The following is a 22,430-nucleotide window of genomic DNA, read 5'->3' as shown; positions in this document are numbered from 1 at the left end:
ACTTGGTGTGAAATCACACTTGAGAGTCAGGGAAATGGGGAAAGGAGTGTGTGCTCAATCGGGTAACATGCAGAATGAGAATGGGTGCTGGCGGTCGATATAAACGGGCGCAACCTATTCTAGCACAACGGTCAATTCGTTGATGTATGTGAAAAAGAGTAATGGCCTCGAGCACTGAATAGTACATACGATATTTTGGACCGCAAGATGCCACACTTCGTGAGGTATGATTGCGCATTGATTTCGTGTAAGACAGTCATTTGGATCGTCTGAGGTACAGCCTGAATACGAGGCGAATTGGAAGCTGTCTTCTTTTCCCCAGATCGCGACGCCATAATGCATGCAGGACACCTTAATCTAGATATGTTGTTGTAACAGTCAGCCCTGGATACGTGTATGATACCAACCTGCCCTTGTGAAGCCTGCTATACCAATAAGTTCATACATACTTGGAAAATTGCTTCAAGCATACTAGTCAACGAGAAAGGTATCATGAACATCTAATTACATACCAAGAAGTGACAGCGTGTGTAGGGTCTACGCTAGTTTACTAACGGTTAGTACTGTGTCAGGTTTAAGTTGTAAGTCGTGTGCCTTCTGTCAGGGCGAGAAGAAATCGGATTGGCCTGAAATGTTTCCGCGCGATCATACTAGTAACAGGTAACGTGCCATCGAGCAACTAGTACATAGAAAATTCCCATGGTCGGGTAATGCCGCCGGCTGACAAGTTGCCCCTTGCGAATGCCTTAAAATGCCTATTAAAAGATTATCATACCTCGAGTGTCAAGTTAACCCTTGAAATTTGTGTTACATGGTATCGTGAGGATGGGAATATTTTCCCGACTCATCTGTGCTACACCTCTGCGACTCGGCGCACAAAACCCACGATCCCTACACCAAGCCCACCTCGTGTAAAATGGTGCTTATTCCAAACACCACAGCTGTTCGAGTGTTTGAAGATCATACAGACAACATAAACGCAGTGGCAGCTTTGCCAGATGGGCGGCGTATGATCACTGCATCAAAAGACAAGACGCTCTGTCTGTGGGACTTGAAGTCGGGCGAAGTGTTGAAGAAAATGGAGGGGCATTGTGGCGCGCTGAATGCGTTGGCGGTATCACGAGATGGGAAATTGATAGCAAGCGGTGATACGAGAGGAGAGCTCATCGCCTCCGACGGAGAAATTGAAGAATCACTCACCCAGCCCATCAAAGTCCACTCTGCGACCATCTTATCTTTAGACTTTTCTCCCGACGGCGCGGTTCTGGCTACTGGTTTAGATGACGGAACGACCAAGTTTGTGAGCACGAGGACATGGCAGGTGCAAGGAAGTCTAGTTGTCTAGTTCGCTGCATCCGGTATTCGCCGTCTGGCACACTCCTCGGGATTGCGACAAGGGAGAAAATCGAGATCTATAAATCTGGCAAGAGGCAGTGTGTCGCAAAGTTCAAGGGTCACCGTAAAACGAACTTCTCACTAGGCATGGACTCCCGACGGAACACGCCTTCTCACAGGCGGCGATCATCAAGATCCTACCATACGAGAGTGGGATATATCGACTTGGAAACAGGTCGGTGAACCCTGGATAGGTCACGCTACCGTTATCAAGGCTATTGTCGTCAATTCTGCTGGCACGCTCGTTGCGTCTGCATCTTACGACAACCATGTTTGTCTCTGGTGCCTCTCAGATCAGCGAACCATCGCCAGCTTCCAGCACTGTGCTTTGGTGCTTTCCGTAACCTTCTCCATCGATGGCAGTCGCATCCTCAGCGGAGGTGTCGATAAGAAGATTTCAGAGTGGGCAATACCCGAGGACGCTTTGCCAAATGATAATCCAAAAGATCTGGTGCCGAAGGTACTTTTTTACGATTCCCTGCCCCTTTGCCATCTCATCACGCGTCTTTTCGGAGGCTCTATGCTCTGATTCAGAAGACGGTCCAAAAGATCTGGTGCCAAAGGTATTTTCTTGTTGAATTCCCGCCCCTTCGCCATCTCAAAACGCGTCTTTTGATTCCAAGGATCAAGGTTCTGATTCAAAGGCATGTTTCCCCGATTCTATTATGCAACACGAATCAAAACATTTGTCCGCCAGACCGTCGTCGCAATTCAGACTGTCGTCACGGTTCAGACCAATGTCACCACCAAGACTGCCCGCAATACGCGCGTGATAGAGGTCTTATCTACTGCTGAATTGGTGCTGACCCAAAATATTGACGCCGGCGCCAACAACTACGCGTCCTATGCTAATCGCTCTTTCGTTATGGCGCGCAGATCCGACTGGGACTGTGCGCTTCAGGATGCAATCAAGGTGATGACAGCTCATCGTGCCCTCATACAATTATCCTAACTTCGATCGTAACATAGTCCCTCACCATACATCCCTCGTTGGCAGGCTATATCGCCCAAGGTATTGCCCTGTGTGGAAAACAGCTTGTCGAGGACGCGAGAACAGCCTTTGAACTCGCGTTCACGTTTACGGTCGGCAATTCAGATGCTACTCTTTTCCTTTTCTTGATCAAGGTAGGTTGAATTTTTCCTGCGTACTCCGTGCTTCATTATAGGTCTCAGGCTATCGCATTGTTCAACGCAAATGAACACAGCGAGGCAATGCTTTGTGTCGAACAGCTGGCTACTGATCCAAATGCCGATCCCCTCGTTTGTCGTGTCGTGGAGGTAAGCATCGTGTACTCGTGTTTGTGTGTTCATTAATGTATCTGCGCTTCGCATATCAGGCGAGTCTGAGAGTTCAACTGGGAACCATTGCCTTCAATGACGCGCACCACAATGAAGCTGTTGAGCACTTCACTGCCGCTGTCAAGGCTAGCACTTTCTTGGCTAAATCAGCCACTCCTTCTGCATGCAAGGTTTTCACCGTGGTATGTCGATATGATGCAACCAAACATCCCTTTCATGTCCAAATGTACTTCTTTTGCAGCTATTCGGGTGGGAGCTTGAGTCATTGTGGCAAACTGCCAACGAGAAGCTATGTTTTGCACTCCTTAAAGCTGGAAGACTTGGAGAAGCCCTTGAATCGTACAAATATGGGATGGACACAAGCGATGAAGCTACGAAGTCCAGCTTACGTGCATGGATCTTCAGTGAGTCTTTTAGTAATGCCACCCATGCCGCGGTCCTCAACTACCCTTCACTTAGCCGTCTCGTTATAGTGAATGTTCTACCACAAAAAATACTCACCGCGACCTGTTACACATGCCTTTAGAAACACGGAAAGCCTTTTACTCAGCTCTCAAGTAAGGATGAAGCACCCTACATGCCAGTGTTCTGCCGGTCAGTGAACCAAGGTCACGGTCATTGACCGGATTGGGTGGGAAAGCTGGCGAACTTCGTCGACGTTCATCTGAACACGACTTTCAGGAGTTTCCTGGTCCTACTGTAACGAACTATACTATATCTGGTCAATGCTAGAATCTTTGATTATCCTCGTGCCACTTCACATATCATTACTCACATAAACGCATGGTTTTCATGTGTTCGGTTCAAGGGCACGCTTTAAGGCTTATAACTCGAAGATGGACTCCCGACTTTCGACACGCCAACTCGATGGTGAAGATCGGCAAGAGATCAAACCGAGGATGGTGGTGGGATCACTTCGTGGAGCACCCAGGTTATGCTGTCAAAGACCCAGCTTCGATGGTCAGCGGAAAGGCAAAGGTGGTGTGTGCAAGGCTCTATGAGCAATGTGTGGCGCGTGAGCAGGCAATGGACGAGTTGCCCAACGTCTTCTCTCGATTTGCCCGAATTACGCTTCTTGTGAACGCCTGTTTAGCATGTTCGGCGCAATCCTCACAAAATGGCGCAATCGGCTCTCAACTGAGACACTCACCCTTCTGGCAGAACTCGAGATGTATGTTCACGAAGAGCATGTACGCAATGACGTGGTCAAGAAGCGGCTTCAACGCCGGTACTGTGACACCGAGGCCACTGACAAAGCAGAGCCTACTCAAGTAGTTCATGCAGTTGGTGATGATTTATCAGGAGAAAGCAGCGAACGGGAGCCACGCAGCCTCGCTTTCGAGAGGCGAGGGATAAGTGATGTTGCAGCAGACCTTATCCGAGCTGTTCAGGAGGAGGAGGAGATTTCCGCCACAGAATCAATGCACTCAGTCCCCATTGGTGCTGCCAGTGCCGGTGGTTCATTCTCCCGCATTGCTATCAATGACTTACTCGACTATTCTCGTGCGGAGGAATAGTTGGGATCTTTTTATAAAGTCGCTATTCGAGGTTTAGATGCTGAGCTTGAGTTGTACGAGCTTCTTGACTTAGATGCAGAGGGAATTGATGATCCAGACTTTCCTCAAGTTGATGATGTTCTTGACGAGTAGATTCAGAAAATGAGTGGTGCTACCAGATGTTATAGTAGTAGTAGTAGTCGAGTACTATCCATTCTGCGATCGTCGACGCACCGTGTCACCTGCGGCACTTTGAACATTCACTCCTGCTTCGTCGTCCAATCAGACATGATTATCTAATATCCAAGCAGGACATCTGGCACTGCACGGGTTCAGTTCACTTGCATTCATGGGAAAGTTCGCAGCTGAACGTACGTTAACTTTGATAAACGTACACTGACCGGCAGAACACTGCTACATGCTGCCAACGGAGATGCAGTCTTTGAGTTACATATGTATCTTAGAACATGAACACAGCTACTTCAACATTAATTGTATTTCTCTGTACTCGTATCGAGCTCATGACATGAGTGCAGATCCAAAATTGTAAATTCTTAACTGGGTGATGCTGCGGGAATTGCGTTTCAAAGGTCGTGACGAACCGGATAGATTGCTCAAGAAACTGATTACCAGTAGGTACCAGATAGTGTCCATCACAGGTCCGACGGATAACAAACAAGGATCCAACAAAATTAACTGATACCTCACGCGAGGAAAACCCTAACCTCGATGTTCAGCTTGCAAACGGTTGCCAGCCCTGTTCCCGCCTGATCGTCAATACAAATCACGAATTGCAGGATAGCGTACAGTCTGCTGCGTTCGAAATTTGCCATTTATTTGCCACCTGGCAAATTTTATTTGCAGTCGCAACAGACTAAGATCCAAATTTACGACGGAAAAACCAACCATGTGGAGTCAAGCAATCCCTAGAGCGACTAGTCAGGAAGCTTCCTCTGCACCTAGCTGCCCGCCCACAGTTGCCCAACAGTAATGCCCGCATCCAGCTGCACATAGATGGCCCGCCAGTGTCCTCTCCCCCCGGCTCTCAGAGCAAGAAACCTCCTCTCCCTCCTCACCATCACCATTTCGTTCTCTGATCAGCGAACGCCCACGTGTCAATAAAGAGGTTGGGATATCGACCATCGGACGCCCCATGTGATATCGCCTATAGCACTCCTGGTGGCCACCATGCGTGCAAACAGAACATTGGAAAAGTAGTGTGCGGACGGGAAGATGGCTGATGGTGATGAGTTCTCAGCGTGCGGAGTAACATAGAGTACTTTGACTGACCATATCGAACACTTCACAACTGCACTTTTACATGTCGTACATAATGCGTGAGCTCCAGTCACCGTTCGAGCGCGTGAAAGAAGGATAGGTTTTCGACAACGTCCGCAGGCAGTGTAAATGATGGTTTCGAGCTAAAACTTATCTTCAACACCGTTCCCGCCCACCAGCTGAACAGGACCTACCTTGGTGGTATTTGAAACATCCTCGAAATTGCTGCATTTACGCAAGTACGCAGCACAAGTGTGCAGTCGGAGGCGAGTGAGTAATTCTTGCGAGTATTGGTTTAGCGTTCGTGACAGGCAAACAAACATCAAAGCTTACCAATATATGCCTCTAAGAATTGCAAGCCTCTCCTTCGACTGATCCCCAGTTCCTTCGCTGCAATGAGCGCCAGCATAGCGCACATCTGAACATCACCCTGATTTTTGTTCCATCAGATATTATGTGAGACCACCTCAAATTATCCCTTACCGCTTCTGCAAATTCTTCAACTGCCTCCTTTAATGCGTGCCATGCTGCCTCGCGAAGCTGAGCTTCTTCTTCCATTACAATACGACGTCGAGATTCAGTCATACCACGCCAGGCTTGATGATCATCCGCGTCCGCTTGCGAGGCATCCTCATCACGATGTATGAGCCCATTGTTTTGCTCCTGTTCGCGGCCGGATCCGACTGTGACTGTGCGAATGCTGCTGTTGCTTGCCTGCTTTACCAAATGAGAACTCTCAGACGCTGGCTGCGCAGGAGATGGTAGTGACGCAGTAAGAACAGCGACGGTGGCACTCCGCGTGCGACTCTTCAGTCGTTTGGCGTTCGAGTTCTTTCTGGAGCGTATCTTCGCCACAGAAACTGCTTTTACCTTGACCTTCCGTGGTCTGGTACTGCACTCCGAGTCACGGCCGCTATGTCCTTCGCCGTCAGTATCAGTCGATCCAGGCGACGGACTGGCCTCGTCGTCCTCATGCTCCTTACTATCATCATCCTCATCCTCTGTCCAACGTTGCCCAGCGAGTCTGGAGAGTGGGCTGGGATGGGCTGGGCCTGTACGGCCCATGCTAAGACTCCTCGACTTCGATAATATGGTTTGTCGAGGGATATCAGGCGGTGCATCTCTTTCGTTTTCACTATGGCTATCCTGGGCATCGGCGCTCACTACTGCGCAGTTTTCACTGCCGTCTGACGAATCTGAGTCATCCAGGGCGCCTTCACCTACGTGACGGAGGCTTCGGTCGCTCGCACTGACACTAGGTGTACTAGGGCTCTCGCTGTGGGCTGTAGGCGCGCGGTTATACACAGACGGCCGCCGCACATGTCCCTGTGCCTGTGCCGCGGTGGAGATAAGAACTGATGGACGACGAGTTGTGGCAGGCGTCATGATTGCCGAAGGCGGAAGTGCTGACGCTGGCGGAAGGGAAGTAGGTATGTGGCGAGGCGATGAGGGTGTAGACGATGCAGGCGTCAAGTTTCGTGAATTAGGGGGTGGCTTAGTTGTGGGCAGGGCGTCTCGCTCCCCTTCACGTTCTCTCGATGCAGAGGTTCCGCTGCTGTTTTTCGATGTGGAGCGTTTGTCTTCGGAGTGAGGTTGAGGGTATGTTTGACTGGATATATGTGGTTGAGCAGGGGAAGTGGAAGTGGGGCGTGTCTGTTGGATCATCTTGGAGACGGAATCTGACGAGGCAGCACGGTATGAGGTGGGTTTTGAGGTGGATCCTGAAGCATGTGGTCCAGATCTTGTGCTAAGTGTAGGGATGGCAGCAGGGGCTGAAGTAGAGTGCGTGAGGTGCGCAGGAAACTGATGGTTCTTCTCCGAATGAGGTGAAGGTTTAATGTACTCCGGAATGACGTCGGTAAGCAGAGAGCCAAGTAGCAACCATACTTGTGCTGTGTGCACGCTTCCTGCTTGGATAGACGCCTATGGATATTTGTTCACTTATAGACACGCCCCGTACAGAAAGAGCACTCACCTCGGCGTTTACCTTGCAAACGGCGGTCCTGTTTCTCCCGTCAGACTCGACAAGGTACTTTCTTGCCAGGTGTTCAAATGACCCCACAGATTCCGTATCACGAAGCCCTCCGCGTACATACATACCCATAGTCTGCAGAACGGGCATGCGAGGCTTGTCACCAAGGCATTTTAGTTTGAGCTTTCGTTCAGAAAGTACGTGTCGTTTGTCAGGGTGACTGCATCACAAATGAGAAGACAGCTGCGACATAAAGTGGAGAGTACGAACATATCGTCGTAGGGCACTTCCCATCTGGCCCTCCTGTCTGAGACAAAAGCTAATGTTCCGTCGGTATCCCCATCGACACCAACATTCCAAGAGAGTGCCACGCGCGGAACGGCATCAATAGGGCGTACAGACCTACGTAAGTCAACTTGAGCAAATGTTCCAGATGCATGCTGGACCCAAAGCCCATGCGAGTCACGGAATATGGCATCTGCAGATGCGGGGCACCCATGTGGTTACTTCAATGAGACCTGACGTGATTTGAATACATACCGGTCACACCCCCCTCCGACAAGCTCACTTCAACAGTCCATTTAGCAATCCAACCACGTCTTACATCCCATATCTCTACAGCATCTGCACCGTTACTTTTGGGATCCTTGTCTTTAGTGACAGAACTGGAGGCATTAATGAACGCTGGAGTTGCGGACTGCAGTCGAGGGCTGGCTAATAGCTCACTGCCACTCCCTCCGCCAAAGTCCTCATTGGACACCAGTGCAATCTCGGAGGGAAACTCAGGACGCCAGAGTACTCGGCGTACAGGGAATGACGGATGTAGGGTATAGGTAGGCTGATGCGCAATATGAACGGACGTGCCAGATGTAGCAAGGTCCCATACCTGATGCTTATGAGTAAACGTAGCGCAATAGTGCAAAAAACCAACGTGCTTTGACAGTGTGATCCAAACCTCCGCTGACTATCCAGCTCCTATCGGCACCAATAACATCCCCGGCATTATTGGAGCCCGGAGTACTACACCAGTCCAATGCAAGAATTGGACCTGTATGTGCGACGGGTAACCTGTCGAGTTGACCTCTCTGACCCATTTGAAGATCCCAGCGATATATTGATCCGTTGTCAAGACCTACAACAGCTTGAAGGGGATGGGATAGACATGGTGAAAAGACAAGAGAGCGAACAGAGGTTGGATGGTGGATCTTCATGATGGACTTCGACATATCCCGAAGATCCTACGCGAAAGTGAGCTACCGAGGAGGCCGGCACACGATAAGTACACACCCAGACACGCATATCGCCATCAGCAGAACCTGTAACACAGTAGTACGGAACTATAGTGGAACAGGATAACTTGTGAATCGAACGGATATGAAACTTCGTCTTCCTTTCTAACGGTATTTGAGATGTAGAATCTGATATCAGACTAGTCTACGCACCATACTTGGCATTACCAGCTCTGTTGAGATCCCACATAATGAGGTCCCCATTCCGCGCGCTTGTGAGAATCTTGTTGTTATAATCTTCAGAGGAGGAAATGGGAATGAAGCGCTGAACATTGTAGTATCTGTAACCGCTTACTGCCATGGCACCAGGCAACATCAGTACTTGCACTGTCAATCTTCAAGCCACTTCCATCCCATATATTCCGTGACGCTTCAATACGATGCCCACCGCGACCAATAGAGGCTTTGTGGTCACTATTTATGACATCTTCTGGATCAGACAGACGCAAGATGCGCAAGGCTAACAATAATTTTGGATGACGCGTCAATCTCGTGCTACACAAAATATTGAAAAGTGGCTCACATTCTCGTCCCGCAACAACGCATCTCAAACCATCGTCGCTCTTCGCAATCGTCCCTCCACCATTGGTTGTTGCACGGTGTAAGCGGACATTTCTCACTGGTCCTTGGTAGCCGTGTTTGCGCGAGTCCGAGTACAGGTCCGCCGTATAACCTACAAGAGATAATGGTATTGCAGAATTTAGCGTCGACGCACGCCTGGGGACTGTTGATTGCATGTCCCAGAGCCCGTTGTTCGCGTCGATGAATCAATCCGACAAGGTGTTTATTGCTTGCCATTTTAGGCAACCATCCCTAGTTCTTTGTCAGTGACCATCATCATAATTATGTAACTCTGATGTTGCCCTGATCAGCCAATTTAACATCGTTTATCGTTTATCATGTCCTTGACTTCATTTGTCCGGTACCAACACCATGCCATGAAGTCGAGAGGCTCACAAACAAATTGAGAAAGTATTGTGCCGAAATGTTGCTTTACCGTTATGGCTCGTACTACACTGTCTACTTCATACCCTTCTGCAACTATATTCTCGTAGCATCTAGGCGCCAAACATCAGACAATCATGGCCAACAGCGCTCCTGCAGCTCTAGTCCTCTCCCGAAACCTGTCGGACTTTAGGCCAAGCACGCCCTCTCAAGATATTGGAGCGATAGTCTTCCCATATCCTGCACTGACGCCTCCAGTGATACTCTCAATGAATACACCCGAATATGTCAGCGCCTCGGTATCACCCTCCTGGATACCGAAATGCACAACATCGCCCTGCTGCGAAGCTGTTTCATTGGGATCTGCGAGTGGAAGCTACTTTGCAATTCAACAACCCTTTATCGAGTCATACAGTGGCTTACTTACCTTCAGTACACCAAAATGATAGTCGCCTTGGCCAGCTGCACCGGGTGAAGCGCTCGAATTCTCCACGAGGCCAGTGACAGCCTTCAGTGGCTCTCCATTGGTAGAATAGAAGACGCCAAGGGTAAGATTCGTCCAGTCGATCTGGACTGCAAAGTTATGCCAGTCGTAGGGAGTAAAAGGTGTTTCAAACAGAAGGTCAAGCGCATGGTTGCGGACTTTCAGAAATCGAGCATCAGAGACAGGTACAATGCCTGTAGGGATGGTGAAAGGTGAACCTATATCCGGGTGTGTCAGGGGGGGAAGATATAACAACTTTGGCATCATGTAACACTGACCGAGCTGTATTTCGAAAACGTGGCTTCCGTCATTAGGCTCAATCCAGACGATCTGGTACTCATGGCTCATATTCAAAGGTTTCTCCAACTCCTCCAGAATGGATACGTGGAACACAGTGGTTCCTACATCGGCAATAGCGTTCAAGGCGGTATGGTTCCCATCCTTTTGCGCAATGAGATCCGTCCTGCGGAAACCGTTTTGAGGCGTGCCACTTCCAGGGACAAAGATAGAAGTATTGTCAATCGAAACAGTTATCGGCTGCTCTACAGGAGACCACAGATCGGGTGACCACAATGGGGTAGCATTGAGCGCGTGCCCAAGGAGTTGAGTATACTGCGAATCGGCTATTTAGTAGTCGATCATCAACAAGTGGGATACAACCATACATGTGAGGCATTCATACTGCCTTTCACTACTCTGAAGCGAAGTTAACCCACGTTTGGCGAAGCGGCAAACGAGACGATATTTACGATAAGTATGGGTCCACAGAATTGTCCAGGTCTTCAATGGTATAGTTGAAGGGGGCACGGCCATCGTATATTAAAGGGGTTGCCAAAGTAAGTGACACAAGAGCAGCGAAAGCGAGGACAGTCGAGCGTAGCATCTTAACCGTTCAATGTCAGCTTGAAACCCAAGGCGAGAAATTTAAAGAGTAGCATGCCACCTGCCAGTGCACATTTATCGGGCTAAAGGGGAAACTAGGAATAACTATTAGCATACATCAATTATAACATTGCTGCCGGGGGAATAAGGAAACGGCATATGAGAAGAAGTCTGGATAACGTGACGATTGAGAGTGCTCGTTAATTAGGATCAGTGTATTATTAATGGCCCTATGGGATGAAGGTTTCTCCATGAGGAGAGTTATCGCCCCTCCTCAAAATGAGTTGTGATTACCACGAACTTCGCCCAAAAATGAGCAGAGATTATCTCCATGGCCTAACGGGGCAGGTCGCGGTAGGCTGTTGGCCTATTACGGGTCATGCATCATATATTCGGTCACCACAGGCCACGTCAGATCAACAGCTGCCTGGTAGTCTTATTGGAAAAACTCACGCGGAGGGTGACAAAGCTTGGCAGAACTCCAGACTCGCGGAGATGCAACTTAGATCTGATTTTAAATTCAATCGAACATAAAAATCAACTTCCCTATGGCAAGATGGTGCATGCTGGAGCCTGGAGGACGCCCTCTCCCGTCACTGATCAACAACAATTTTGAGCGCCTGGAACAAGTTCCGAACAACTCACATAGCTACTACTGGAAATGCAAACATTGCGGAGACACTGCTGGTAGCTTATCAGGTGCTCGAATCCAAGTCGTGACAACAACCTACCGAGCCATCTTATCAAGCACTGTACAAATGCAACTGCTCCTCTACGTCAAGCAGCGCACCTATTTAGTACGGAAAAGACCAGCGACCCCGCTGTCTCTCAATTGTGGGGCATGCAGGCAAAGTAGAGCGCATATTCTCTGATCTCGACAACACAATCCACGCGACGGTGTAAGCTCTCACTTGAGACATTTGAGACACTCGACAAAATTCGTGCGAACCTTCGACACCACAGCGCCATAAAAGCCGCAGAGACTGGGAAGTCAACCCGTCGTCGACACGCTCAGATGCACACTCGTAACAAAAGAGGTTGGGATTGCTGTTGAGATTTGAGACTGCACGGGATCTTGAAGCATCTGTTGCGTGGGCATCCCCACTGTTGATCAAGCCTCGTGATGCAGATGACCTCCTTGTCGGTTCAGAGAGTATGTCGCCTGGCAATGTCGCTGCCGAATTTGTGGCTCTCGAAAAGTTGAAGAACATCAACACTGGAGAAGTTTAGAACATTAACGAAGTTGAAGTGCTGGAGGGAAATGCTTTTGATTTCAACGAGTTGAATCGGGTCGAACAAGTAATAATACCGCAGGCTATTATACATGAGGTTGAGGTAATTACAATGGCGAGGATGGATGGAGGCAGCATTGATGTCTTCATTAGGAATGTCGTACACATAGTCTACATATAGCCTAGAGTTTCGCCAGTAAAACTGACCCCAAGTAGTTTTGCCCCCTTCACTACTGCCTGAAGACACTCAAAAGCAAAAGAAATCGAGGAAGGCTGGATTACGCCGTACAAGCGTTGAGTGTTGATACAGCGGGTGCCAGTTTTGATTCCATGAGAATTCTCAGGATTCTCATGGGTCCTGGCTTTGTCGAATATCTGGACTCCAATGCCATCGTAGACTCGTGACCAGTAACTTTTCGTGTTTGGGAATACGAGGGAGTTGGACATTGAACGTGAGGTTGATCAAGAAGCGTTACTGTCAGAAAAACTTATATAATCAAGAATTCTCACGGGAACCGGGAGCTGAACAGTACAATTGCCGCATTACTACTAGATGGTCCCACGAGTCCGTGTGTCCCAAGAGTCCGCGCATTAGCGGTTCTCAAAGTCGAACCTTGAAAAAAATCATGGTGAATTCGGATGCTGCCGATACGGCAGGTTTTGAACTCCGACCTGCCCTGCCAGCGTGCTCAACATCGTTGCTGCTGGTGTCGACGCTGCTAAAGCTTTAATCTGATTCTTAATCGCTGTCAGTAGGAATATCCTGGATCATGTCACGATCCAATCAAAGAGGTCGAACCAATACATCTGCTGGTACGGACACCTCAAAGAAGTGTACTATCCATTGGGAGGGGGTCCGTAGTGCTCGTACTGAACGCCTACTTGCCTGGTGCAAGGAAAATGAAGACGCACGCATCAAGCTTTTCTCTGATTCTGTAAAGGATGCCAAGGAGCAAGGTCGGAAGAAGAAGCAGAGTGGTACTTCGAGAGATGTTGTGTATTCACAGGTCGCACAAGCTGTATTTTCGAACGATGAGGATCTGGAGGTTCAACGACTCTTCAAGGAGGACCCCAAGGCATTCATAAAACCAGTTTCAACCTGTTTCGGCACGTAAGTATCTAGTTCCTGCGTCATCCATCTTCCCACTGGAATCACTGATCAGATGTCTCAGACTGAGGAAAAAATACAACGAATTTAACAAGGACCTCAAACAGTCGGGAGCAGGAAAGACATATGCGGAGCTGCAAGAAGATCCAAAGATCAAGTCTTTGATCGGTAAGTTTCAGCTGCTGTTGATCTGCGCCTGTCTGAACCATGTCTCCATCAGATACAAAGCTCGAAAAATTTCCCTGGTGGCCTGAGCTTCATGGCTGGTGGCGGACAAATCCAGCCTTCAATCATGCCTTCTCTACTGCGGATGCAGGGCAAGATTTTGCGTCTGCTGCATTGGAACATTTCAATATTTCCAAGCACCCACAACCACCGGCTACAGTTGACGACGATGCTCGCACGGATGATGATGGAGACATAGTCGAGGTCGATACTCGCAGTGTGGACGATGGTGCCGTTGTCGATGTGGCAGATGAAATGATAGTCGACCAGCCCCCCCGCATAGAATCACAATCATCAGCATCATCATCGCTTGTACCTTTGGACCGTGGTCCTAGCAACACACCTGACTCATTCTCACTGCCTCCATTGCCACACTGGTTCCAACGATCTCAGCTCCCTCCCATCTCAACTTCTGACGCACTTGGAGTGGTATCGTTGAACTCTCCTGAGCGCTCGCCAGTACCCAATCGCAGTGCCCCCGATAATCCATTGTCTGTTTTTTCCGATTTTAGGGAATCTTCACCTAGCTATCAGTCTACGCCTATCGACTCAGAAGACTCGGATATTGGTGCCAGCCGAGCACTGCGGTCTCTCCGTGTCAGCTCGCTTAAGGGAAGTCGTGAAAGTTCACCTTCTCTTGCTACAAAACGGTCTTGTCCACCTACTCGAAGTGCATCACCTCAGTTTAGTCGTCCCCCCTCTTCATCACGCAAACGCCCTGGCGGCAGTGCTCTTGACCAGACCTCTGCCGCTGCAGAAAAAATGTCCCAAACGGCAGACTCTCTAATGAAGCACCTTGAGAGCAAACGTGAGAATCGTGTCGAGCACGAAAGCTACAAACGTATGAAACTTCAGGGCGACATTTGGGCTCGTGATCTCAAGGCCCGCAGTGCTCGTGATGAGCGGGAGCATGTGATGCGTCTTGCGGAACAAGACCATCTCCACCAGCAGGAGAGGATGACTCAACAAATCGAGTTTGCAAGACTCGAGCTTGAGCTATCTCGTGCACGTCGAGAAGAGGAGGAGGCTCGGATTCGTCGTATTGCTATGGAGCGTGGTTCTGATCAAAACTGAAGTAGGTCTGTACTGTGTCATCATGCGACTCGTTTTTAGGACTCGGAAATGCATGCCATTTTGTACTCGATCTCAAGCGTGACTACACACAGCAAACACTACAGGTTTGGGATAAGCGCTTTGAGCTCAAGCGCAAATTTCCCTCGTTGGGTACTAAAGAGGACGAAGAACTTCTACTTGACAAAGGTTAGGTGCTAAGGAGGACGAAGAACTTCTACTTGACAAACACATCTTTAATGTGTTGCGATTCGCTCCAATGAGGAAAGCAACCGCGCCTTTAACACGTTTCGAAAATCCTGCCCTGCAGTTCCAATGTAAGTTTGATCACCTACTGCACCACCCCCTTGCTGATCATCCTCTCCTGCGTCACCATCAGCCCGCCTCAACCTCCGAGTTTGCTGATAGAAACAGATGTTCGTGTCTTCATGGTGTGTTTTTTCTTCGATTTCGACGATTAGATTGTGCAGAACAAAGCACGAACGGATCCACATGTTTGCATAGTCGAGGTCCTTCTGACTTTGGATTGGGATGCGAAGCTCCCGCAGTGATTGGAACCGGCCCTTGATAGAGCCGAAAAAATGCTCTGAACGAACACGGACCTAGACGTTGGGTAAGTACTATGAATGTATATTGCCATTCATACTCACTGTTACAGGGATCTGTAACACCTACTAGAGCCCCAGCTCTCCCTACACCTGCCCCCGCTCTGCTAGACTCCCCGCGCGGCGGTGCGCCGCCTGCGCCTAGAAAGACAGCGGTCTGGACCGCTACGACCCCGCCTCATGGCGCTATGACCCCGCCTGATGCTATGACCCCGCCCCTGGCCTAGACGGCCTTGTACCTGATCCATGGAGGCAGTACGCCTCATGGTCACCCTAGATCAGCGCATGTATACAGCATGTCGCTTCATGAAGATCCGGAGCGCCCTAGGCGCCTCATGTATGAAGACCCAGAGCGCTTGGCGCTTCCTGTACCTATGCGCAGCTACCCTTGGCGCCGCATGTATGATCAAGAGGTTAAGCCTCATGTACTTTATCTAACCTCATGTCTGGTTATCTTAGATGTACGATATACTATAGATTACAGACTGAGCTTGAACACCTACATACACTATGTATAAGTAGGCACATTGTTGTAGATTGATCTTTACTTTAATCTACTAGGTTCTACCAAGAACTTGCTCATCTAAGCTTAACTGCTTCCTTGTGTGAGACCGCACTTCAGAGTCGCTCCCATACGCCTCTGCACGTATCCGCTAGCCCTGCATCTCGACGAGCGCCGTCTTACCGAGATCGCCGGAGGAATCCTTGACGTTCCGTCAAGGCCAGACCACGCTCAGCTTCAGTAGAGTCACTCGACTCGTCGCTGAGAAGACCTATCCTAGTTCCCACTACGCCGACCTACAGTCGACGTAACACTCACTGTTGATAGGTTATAGTTGAACGTCTTTTGGTCCAGCGTCAAACTCCCTCCCACTGGCCGTTTATACGGCGGCACACACCAGGTTCGCGCAGCGTACGCCGAATCTGCCCACAGCCACTCTCCTGCACCGAAAAACGACTCAGGATCCCGGGAAACTCTTGTCCGCGCAAATACGTTTGAGTCGTGGAGACTTCCAGGTACGCCAATGACATAGTCCACGATACGAAGATTATGAGGGAATATAACAACCTTTTTGATGGTAAGTCACCACGCTGCACATCGAACCGACACTTACCTGCGCTGTTAGAGAATAGTCTGAGTTCTTGTCGAAGAAACCCTCCCCATGCCAACCTGGCTTCTCGTGTAAGGGGGACGGAGTCCCATCTACAGAAAGAAAGCCTCCACGCCATTCATGACACGTCTTACTTTCGACGTAAGTTTTCGCCCGCTCTCGCTCAATTTGATCCTCGTGATCAAGCGGATCAAAATGAATGGCCCGGTCATGAAGTTGAAGGATTGCGATCATCACCCGTTTGTAGCAGTTGTAGACGGTCCCCACGGACACTCCAGCCCAGTCAGAGATGTCTTCAGTGGTTGCGGCATTGCCATAATGGCCAGCGCCGTTGAGAAAAATGGCGAGCTGTATTGGGACAGGGAGCTGGGGGTTATTCGAATTGTTGTAGAAGATGGCATGTCCTTGAATCAACTTCGTAAGTTCATCAAACACGTCCGCGTCAACACGGAGCTTGCGACGGAATTTTTCAGGTGAGAATAGAGCCCACTCCTCCAGCAAGTGTAGCTGAGGCGCGCGACTTAGAGATGGACGGACATCAAGGACTCGACATTTCTCTACCTCGTCATGCAGTGCAGTGATTGCATCGGCAAACTGAGTAAAGACTCGTTCGCACATATCTGGGATATCGCGCGATAGGAATTCGGAGTACGCTGTGGAGAGTGACGTCAGAGAGTTGTTTGACAAGGCAGACGCGATCGACGACGTGGGGGACACTGGGGACGTTGGCCATGTTGGTGATGCGGACCGTATACTAATATCCGAGCCACTATGGCCATCGACAGCGTCGTCAGATTCCTTATCATCGTCTTCATCGTCGTCTTCATCTAGTAGCTGATCTATCATAAACTCGATTAGTTCCATATATCGCGCGATGGTAAGGTCATTTCTGGTTTGTTTGAGGCTGCGAAGCAGCTTCTTTCGATCTGATTCACGGGGCATATTGATGGAGCTGCAGAACGCTATAGCAGATGGTACAGCTTGAAAGCTTAGGGTTTGTTTGTCAGCGTCGGAGCTTCAATACTACCGGCAACGCGCAAATTTCTGACCTTCCAAAATTCTACGAAGTCAACTTTGAGAACCGCTATTGACTCTAGCACACGCAATTCTGCACAGAATCCTTATCCATGATGGATCTGGATTCGCCCAAACATAATACACACTCCCATATATATTTTTTGAAGAAAATCGAAGTAGATCTTGTTCCATGGGCAACTTATCAGTGCGAGAGGCATAGAAGGCTCACTCTAAAGGTCAGATCTCCACATATAATTCTGGAATATTGTGAGATGGTTATATACATGATTAGAGAATACTAAAACAAATTTATTCGGGGCACATGCTTGTCAGGATCATCTGCGATAAAGAAATAAGCCCCAGACGTGACAATCTGCCCAAAGCGTTACATAGAGACTGTGTAATCAAAACTCCGCAATGCCGAAATGCTTTACACATGCACAACTTCACAACATTTAAACGGTGCAAATTCTGCGGAGCGTGAAAAGGCATTGCGGCAGACGTGTGACATAGTGTGACGAAGTGCGCGAACTCTAGGGAAAATGCACTTTTCTGCGCGGTAACTCTCCGCTGGACTCAACACGTCAATTTTCAAAAAAGAAACTAGCAGACGTTGTACTTTCGATGTCACGCTATCGAACTGTCAAATAATTAATTTTGTTTGTTTGTGCGATGTGGAGTAATAACCGTTTTGCCAAAAAGGCGCGAACTCCCGTGGACATCTAGTAGTTTCATCAAGAATCAGTAGAAAAACAATTGTAGAGAATCACACAAGTTTGCTGCCTTCCAATGCAAGGAAGACTGGTACATGGGAATTCAGCATGCGGTATCTAGTATCTGGTATCTGGGAATGTATGCAGAGTAAAATACATTGAGCTTCATTCAATGAGTGCCAACGCCGAGATGGTAGCAACGACAACATACGGCGCATATGCATAAACAATAATCGAACTTCAAGAATATGACAACAGAAAAACGAAACCGAGGGAATGCGAAACTCACAATCTACAGACGAGCTAACAAAAGATAGTCGAGCCCGCTCAACAATAAGAGATGGTTGTAGTCGACAGGATAGCAGCGTAGATCAACTACTTGAAAAGAAAACGACGACGGACGGGCTTGTGAACCATCCGCTTGCGGCAAGTCTTGTGACCTGTCGGGGTGACGCTCAACGAGCTCGATACAGCAGTGGCTACGAGATTGTTGGCCGATTGTGAGGTGGCGCGATCACTTGATGTAGGGGTGGTTGCAACCACAGGTGGCTGAACCGTAGTTGTAATGAACGTTGTACTAGTAGAAGTCTCGCACGATGGAGGTGAGGCCGCCGAGGCTGCGGCACTGGAAGAGATCGTGGATGATGAAGCGGGTGATGAAGGTGACGAAGGTGATGGGTATGATGAAACAGCTGACGAGGCTGCAGCACTAGAAGAGATCTTGGATGATGAAGCGGGCGATGAAGAAGGTGATGGGTATGATGAAACAGCTGACGAGGCTACAGCACTAGAAGATATCTTAGATGATGAAGCGGGTGACGAAGAAGGTGACGAAGAAGGTGACGAAGAAGGTGATGGGTAAGATGAGACGACTGGCGAGGATGATGCAACAGCTGAAGAGGATGATGCAGAAGCTGAAGAGAATAATGAAGTAGCCGATAAGGGTAATGAAGCAATTGCTGCAGGCGGGGCGGCGGCAGAGGACGATGTACCAAAGATGTCATTCTGTGCTCCTGTGGCGACATATCAGACAAAATGTTCCCAATGACAACCAAAGCATGAAAACCCTCACCGTCCTGGAACCCACACTTGCTATTGTACGCCGGACTCTTAGCATTACCGCTCAGGTCACTACCGTTGACTGCGATATTGTTGCCCTCAGCCTGATTCCAGATCAGGATTTGCTTTGCGCCCTGAGTACATGTACTCTGGTCCTCCTCGCACCAGACGGGAGGTTTAGGGGTGGCAACAGGGGTAGTGGAGGTAGCGTTGGTGACCATGCACTTAAATCCTTGCATGTAAATGTTAGGCTCGCCGCACCCATCCGGAATCTAAAGATGGTGTTAATTAACGGTAATGAAACGCAACCGAGAGGCAACGAACCCAAACCCACTGTTGAAGATGAATGAAAGTTAGCCTTGTCGAGAGAAACCATTAATAACTCACAGCACAAGTGCAACCATCTGCGGGACAAGCAGGCATGTCCTTGGGAACATCGTAGCTTGTGATGCGTTTCCAAGGGGTACTATAATGAGGGTCAGGGGTATTCACAGGGTCATCGGATATGAACGCACTTATAGCGGACGGTAAACACGACGAGGTTGTCAATCGTAACCTCGCTGAGTTCCGACTGTTCGATTGGTAAGCTTTGCGTTCAATCAGACAGCAAACAGTAGCAGACCTGGTAAGAGATTGCGAATGCAGTCCCAGCAGCCATAGACTGGTTCTGTGTATGCACTACCGATCGTGAGTGCGACTGTTCGACCAGGTCTGATCTGTACTCACTATTGGGACTACCTATGCAATCACTACCAGAAAGAGGAGCGCCTGCCAAATTTGCGATGGAGTAGTCCTCGGGGTGATTTTGACCATCACCCCACTCAGTCGCAAATTGTCCATTAAACGACAGGGACGTCACACCGCGGTTAGCGGCTACTTCAACAGTAAAGGAACTTCCGGCAGGTCTGAGACAGACAGTGAGATTTACACAATCAGAACAGAACGCAAAACACACAGTTCAAGGAAGTCTCCTGGCGCAGGGGGAAACTCATCACACTAAACAATATAAGTATAAACTCATGACTTCAAAAAATATAAACTCACCCCGTTGAAATGATGAAACCAGTAATCACTCTTCTGCAACATCCACAAGGGGCTGACAGGGTCGTCATTGTTATAATTGACCTGTCCCGCCACAGTTCCCTACAGGCAGAATGCTACTATCAGCGTTGAATCATGCGACATGGAGCATTAGACTGACATTAAAGCAATACATTGCCTTGTGATACGCGGCCATATGCGCGTTAGCTAGCAAAGCGAGAGACGATAGCGCAAGCAATTTTAGAGTCATTGTGTTGTACCGAAAAGGATCGACAGGAAAAGAGTGGTGTATGTGGACTCTTGGAGGCCAAATTCGCGTGCAACGCGTATGATGCTTTGAGAGAAAGGAAAGACCACAAGGTTAAGAGAGAGAGAGAGAGAGAGAGAGAGAGAGAAAGATATAAAAAAAACAGTGAGCGTCTCGAATCTTGAAATATGCAGGGACGGTTGGACCGTCCATCCACTAAACTTCTTTTGTTCTTATACAAACCGTAATACAAATGGGGCTAAAGCGGGATCACTATCCGTTTTTGGTTATCTACAAAAGGTCAAGGTAAGAAGAATCATGGTTCATTCCCTTGGAGACCCTCGGCCAAATCTTCAACGTTCTGCTAGGACCATATGCTACCTATCCTCATCTCCGTCTGTGGCATGAAAGGACCATGCGCCGTCAGCATTCAAGACAACCATGAATCATCGCAGTTTGGAAGCTCAGAGTTCTCGATCGAAATCAAAACATTCAACATTCAACACTCGAAACATAGGATCAACGACCGTTCTAGGGCCACGTCGGGCCTGTCGCGCACTTACTACGCATAAGGAGTAAATAATTTGTCTGTGCATACTGAAATCTAGGCACGCGTTGCCTACTGCGAAGTCTAGACGACGGGCCCACAATGGTTCACTGAGGTGAGACTCGCTTCTATCATTCGCTGAGTACGGTTCTGGCCCTACGAACTTAAGCTGATCGACAAGAGGGCGGAAAACGGCACCCCGGGTCTGGATTGATATTGCCGCGGTGAGTCGCCCTGCAAGTGTCATTCACTTATCTCAGCTGATTCTTGTTTCCTTGTCTACGTAGAGAAACAACGAGAAGATGAGGCCTATTCTATTTCCAATAACGCAAACACGTTGATCGATTGGCCAGAGTACTTGCCAGATCTTGCGCCACTCGGGTATCATTACTGCATAAGGTTTAAAATTTTGACATATTGCATTGGTTTCAACCACATCTTCTCCTCAGTTTCCCCTTTCTGGTTCTCCAACGTAAGTTATGTACGATAAGGGCACACCATTTTCCACGGACTCGTGATGGACGCCTTGCAGACGGCATCACCTTTGATCTTGAAGTGAAAAGGCACCGTAAAAAAATTGGGGGTATTGACGGAGATCACTTTGTGCCTCGCGCAATCCTATTACTTCTGCATCTAGCATCGCAACACCGTGTCCAAGAGCGCCCACTGAACGGAACTCATAGTGTATCAAGTCACCTATAGAAACCGTCAGAGTTTAAGTGGGAGTGCGGTAGCCTCAGGGTAAGCCCTCGTTACGGATTTGCTTCGGTACTCAAGCTCAAGTCGTGACATGTTAGAAACATGCACACAGTGTATTTCATATGTAATATCATCCGTTCATATTGGTTTGGAACAATTGTGTTTTGCACGATCACGTCGTTCCTTTCGCAAGTTGCTTATGTCAGTGGAGATAGCCATATTTGGTACTTGGAGTCAAAATGACATCATTGCATGGCGCCCTCGTCAGTACTTTATGTAACCCACGAAGCTTCTTGTCCACGAATTCCTTGCACCTATTCGAAACATGGCAGCCGCTACACAACACTTCGTCGGAGACACGCCGGTGGACTCTTTCCCATCTGCAGCCACACAACAAATTCCGGACGATGAACTCACAAAGGAAGAAGTGAAAAGACTGTCCAAGGGTGAGCAGAAGGACCCTGGGGCTGGCAAGCGAGCTGGAGCTGCTTCGAGAAACCCAGATGGTAAGAGGAAATTTCCGCTGTGTGGAATGCTAAATGCAAGCGCCGTGCAGACTATGATACACGTGGTCGAGGAGGACAAGGCAATACACAACCAATGGCAGGTGCGTCATATTTTTCACAAATCTCGAGTCAATTATCGACGGAGTTTTACAGACCCTGTTGTCTGAACTTTGTGCATGCCAGGAGACCAATTTGTTTGTATTATTAG

The 22,430-nt window shown here is 48.8% G+C and overlaps 6 protein-coding genes across 6 annotated transcripts; 3 read left to right on the top strand and 3 right to left on the bottom strand.

The window, feature by feature from the left end:
• Positions 1-3,530: 3,530 nt before the first annotated feature.
• F5147DRAFT_650144 (uncharacterized protein) lies at positions 3,531-4,211 on the top strand (the record flags this gene model as incomplete). The annotated part of the gene is made up of 2 exons (XM_041433420.1): positions 3,531-3,675; positions 3,718-4,211. The coding sequence occupies 2 exons, from the start codon at positions 3,531-3,533 to the stop codon at positions 4,209-4,211; spliced, it is 639 nt and encodes a 212-aa protein (XP_041296484.1).
• Positions 4,212-4,771: 560 nt separating this feature from the next.
• Positions 4,772-9,501, bottom strand: F5147DRAFT_679279 (uncharacterized protein). Its single transcript, XM_041436244.1, has 13 exons — positions 9,253-9,501; positions 9,025-9,189; positions 8,883-8,966; positions 8,728-8,834; positions 8,376-8,678; positions 7,981-8,326; positions 7,711-7,918; positions 7,444-7,660; positions 5,952-7,391; positions 5,802-5,898; positions 5,663-5,748; positions 5,481-5,611; positions 4,772-5,427 (listed from the first exon to the last, which is right to left on the bottom strand). Exons 1-13 carry the CDS (start codon positions 9,464-9,466, stop codon positions 5,130-5,132), a joined length of 3,696 nt encoding a protein of 1,231 aa, XP_041296483.1. The 5' UTR covers positions 9,467-9,501; the 3' UTR covers positions 4,772-5,129.
• A 171-nt stretch (positions 9,502-9,672) lies between these two features.
• On the bottom strand, positions 9,673-11,124 carry F5147DRAFT_679277 (uncharacterized protein). The gene is made up of 6 exons (XM_041436243.1): positions 11,102-11,124; positions 10,908-11,041; positions 10,824-10,854; positions 10,437-10,770; positions 10,102-10,376; positions 9,673-10,050 (listed from the first exon to the last, which is right to left on the bottom strand). The coding sequence occupies exons 2-6, from the start codon at positions 11,039-11,041 to the stop codon at positions 9,883-9,885; spliced, it is 942 nt and encodes a 313-aa protein (XP_041296482.1). The 5' UTR covers positions 11,102-11,124; the 3' UTR covers positions 9,673-9,882.
• A 369-nt stretch (positions 11,125-11,493) lies between these two features.
• On the top strand, positions 11,494-12,270 carry F5147DRAFT_758998 (uncharacterized protein; the record flags this gene model as incomplete). Its single annotated transcript, XM_041440424.1, has 2 exons — positions 11,494-11,837; positions 12,076-12,270. The coding sequence occupies exons 1-2, from the start codon at positions 11,589-11,591 to the stop codon at positions 12,268-12,270; spliced, it is 444 nt and encodes a 147-aa protein (XP_041296481.1). The 5' UTR covers positions 11,494-11,588.
• A 5,863-nt stretch (positions 12,271-18,133) lies between these two features.
• F5147DRAFT_24326 (uncharacterized protein) lies at positions 18,134-20,664 on the bottom strand. The gene is made up of 10 exons (XM_041428804.1): positions 20,384-20,664; positions 20,227-20,325; positions 20,138-20,178; positions 19,909-20,087; positions 19,805-19,860; positions 19,698-19,753; positions 19,570-19,648; positions 19,507-19,515; positions 19,196-19,454; positions 18,134-19,136 (listed from the first exon to the last, which is right to left on the bottom strand). Exons 1-10 carry the CDS (start codon positions 20,471-20,473, stop codon positions 18,499-18,501), a joined length of 1,506 nt encoding a protein of 501 aa, XP_041296480.1. The 5' UTR covers positions 20,474-20,664; the 3' UTR covers positions 18,134-18,498.
• Positions 20,665-22,047: 1,383 nt separating this feature from the next.
• Positions 22,048-22,319, top strand: F5147DRAFT_549088 (uncharacterized protein; the record flags this gene model as incomplete). The annotated part of the gene is made up of 2 exons (XM_041430376.1): positions 22,048-22,222; positions 22,273-22,319. Coding segments are annotated over 2 exons (222 nt in total), but the record flags the coding sequence as incomplete, so codon positions are not given.
• Between the last annotated feature and the right edge of the window lie 111 nt (positions 22,320-22,430).

The sequence above is a fragment of the Suillus discolor genome, assembly GCF_016758755.1.
Source record: "Suillus discolor strain FC423 chromosome Unknown F5147scaffold_10, whole genome shotgun sequence".
Lineage (NCBI taxonomy): Eukaryota > Fungi > Basidiomycota > Agaricomycetes > Boletales > Suillaceae > Suillus > Suillus discolor.
The sequence above is the reverse complement of the archived record's forward strand: the minus strand, read 5'-3'. Positions and strand labels throughout refer to the sequence as shown.

What these genes read in the sequence shown, in the direction of transcription:
- F5147DRAFT_679279 (XM_041436244.1), bottom strand. Translation starts at nt 9,466, where the DNA reads ATGCAATCAACAGTCCCCAGGCGTGCGTCGACGCTAAATTCTGCAATA. An exon ending in GTTTGGATCACACTGTCAAA is followed by an intron (nt 8,327 to 8,375) that starts GCACGTTGGTTT and finishes CATAAGCATCAG; the next exon opens with GTATGGGACCTTGCTACATC. An exon ending in GTTGTGAAGTGTTCGATATG is followed by an intron (nt 5,428 to 5,480) that starts GTCAGTCAAAGT and finishes CATCACCATCAG; the next exon opens with CCATCTTCCCGTCCGCACAC.
- F5147DRAFT_679277 (XM_041436243.1), bottom strand. Translation starts at nt 11,041, where the DNA reads ATGCTACGCTCGACTGTCCTCGCTTTCGCTGCTCTTGTGTCACTTACT. An exon ending in GCAGTATGAATGCCTCACAT is followed by an intron (nt 10,771 to 10,823) that starts GTATGGTTGTAT and finishes GCCGATTCGCAG; the next exon opens with TATACTCAACTCCTTGGGCA. An exon ending in ATCATTTTGGTGTACTGAAG is followed by an intron (nt 10,051 to 10,101) that starts GTAAGTAAGCCA and finishes ATTGCAAAGTAG; the next exon opens with CTTCCACTCGCAGATCCCAA.
- F5147DRAFT_24326 (XM_041428804.1), bottom strand. Translation starts at nt 20,473, where the DNA reads ATGACTCTAAAATTGCTTGCGCTATCGTCTCTCGCTTTGCTAGCTAAC. An exon ending in CATTCGCAATCTCTTACCAG is followed by an intron (nt 19,754 to 19,804) that starts GTCTGCTACTGT and finishes CCAATCGAACAG; the next exon opens with TCGGAACTCAGCGAGGTTAC. An exon ending in GTGTTTACCGTCCGCTATAA is followed by an intron (nt 19,649 to 19,697) that starts GTGCGTTCATAT and finishes CCCTCATTATAG; the next exon opens with TACCCCTTGGAAACGCATCA.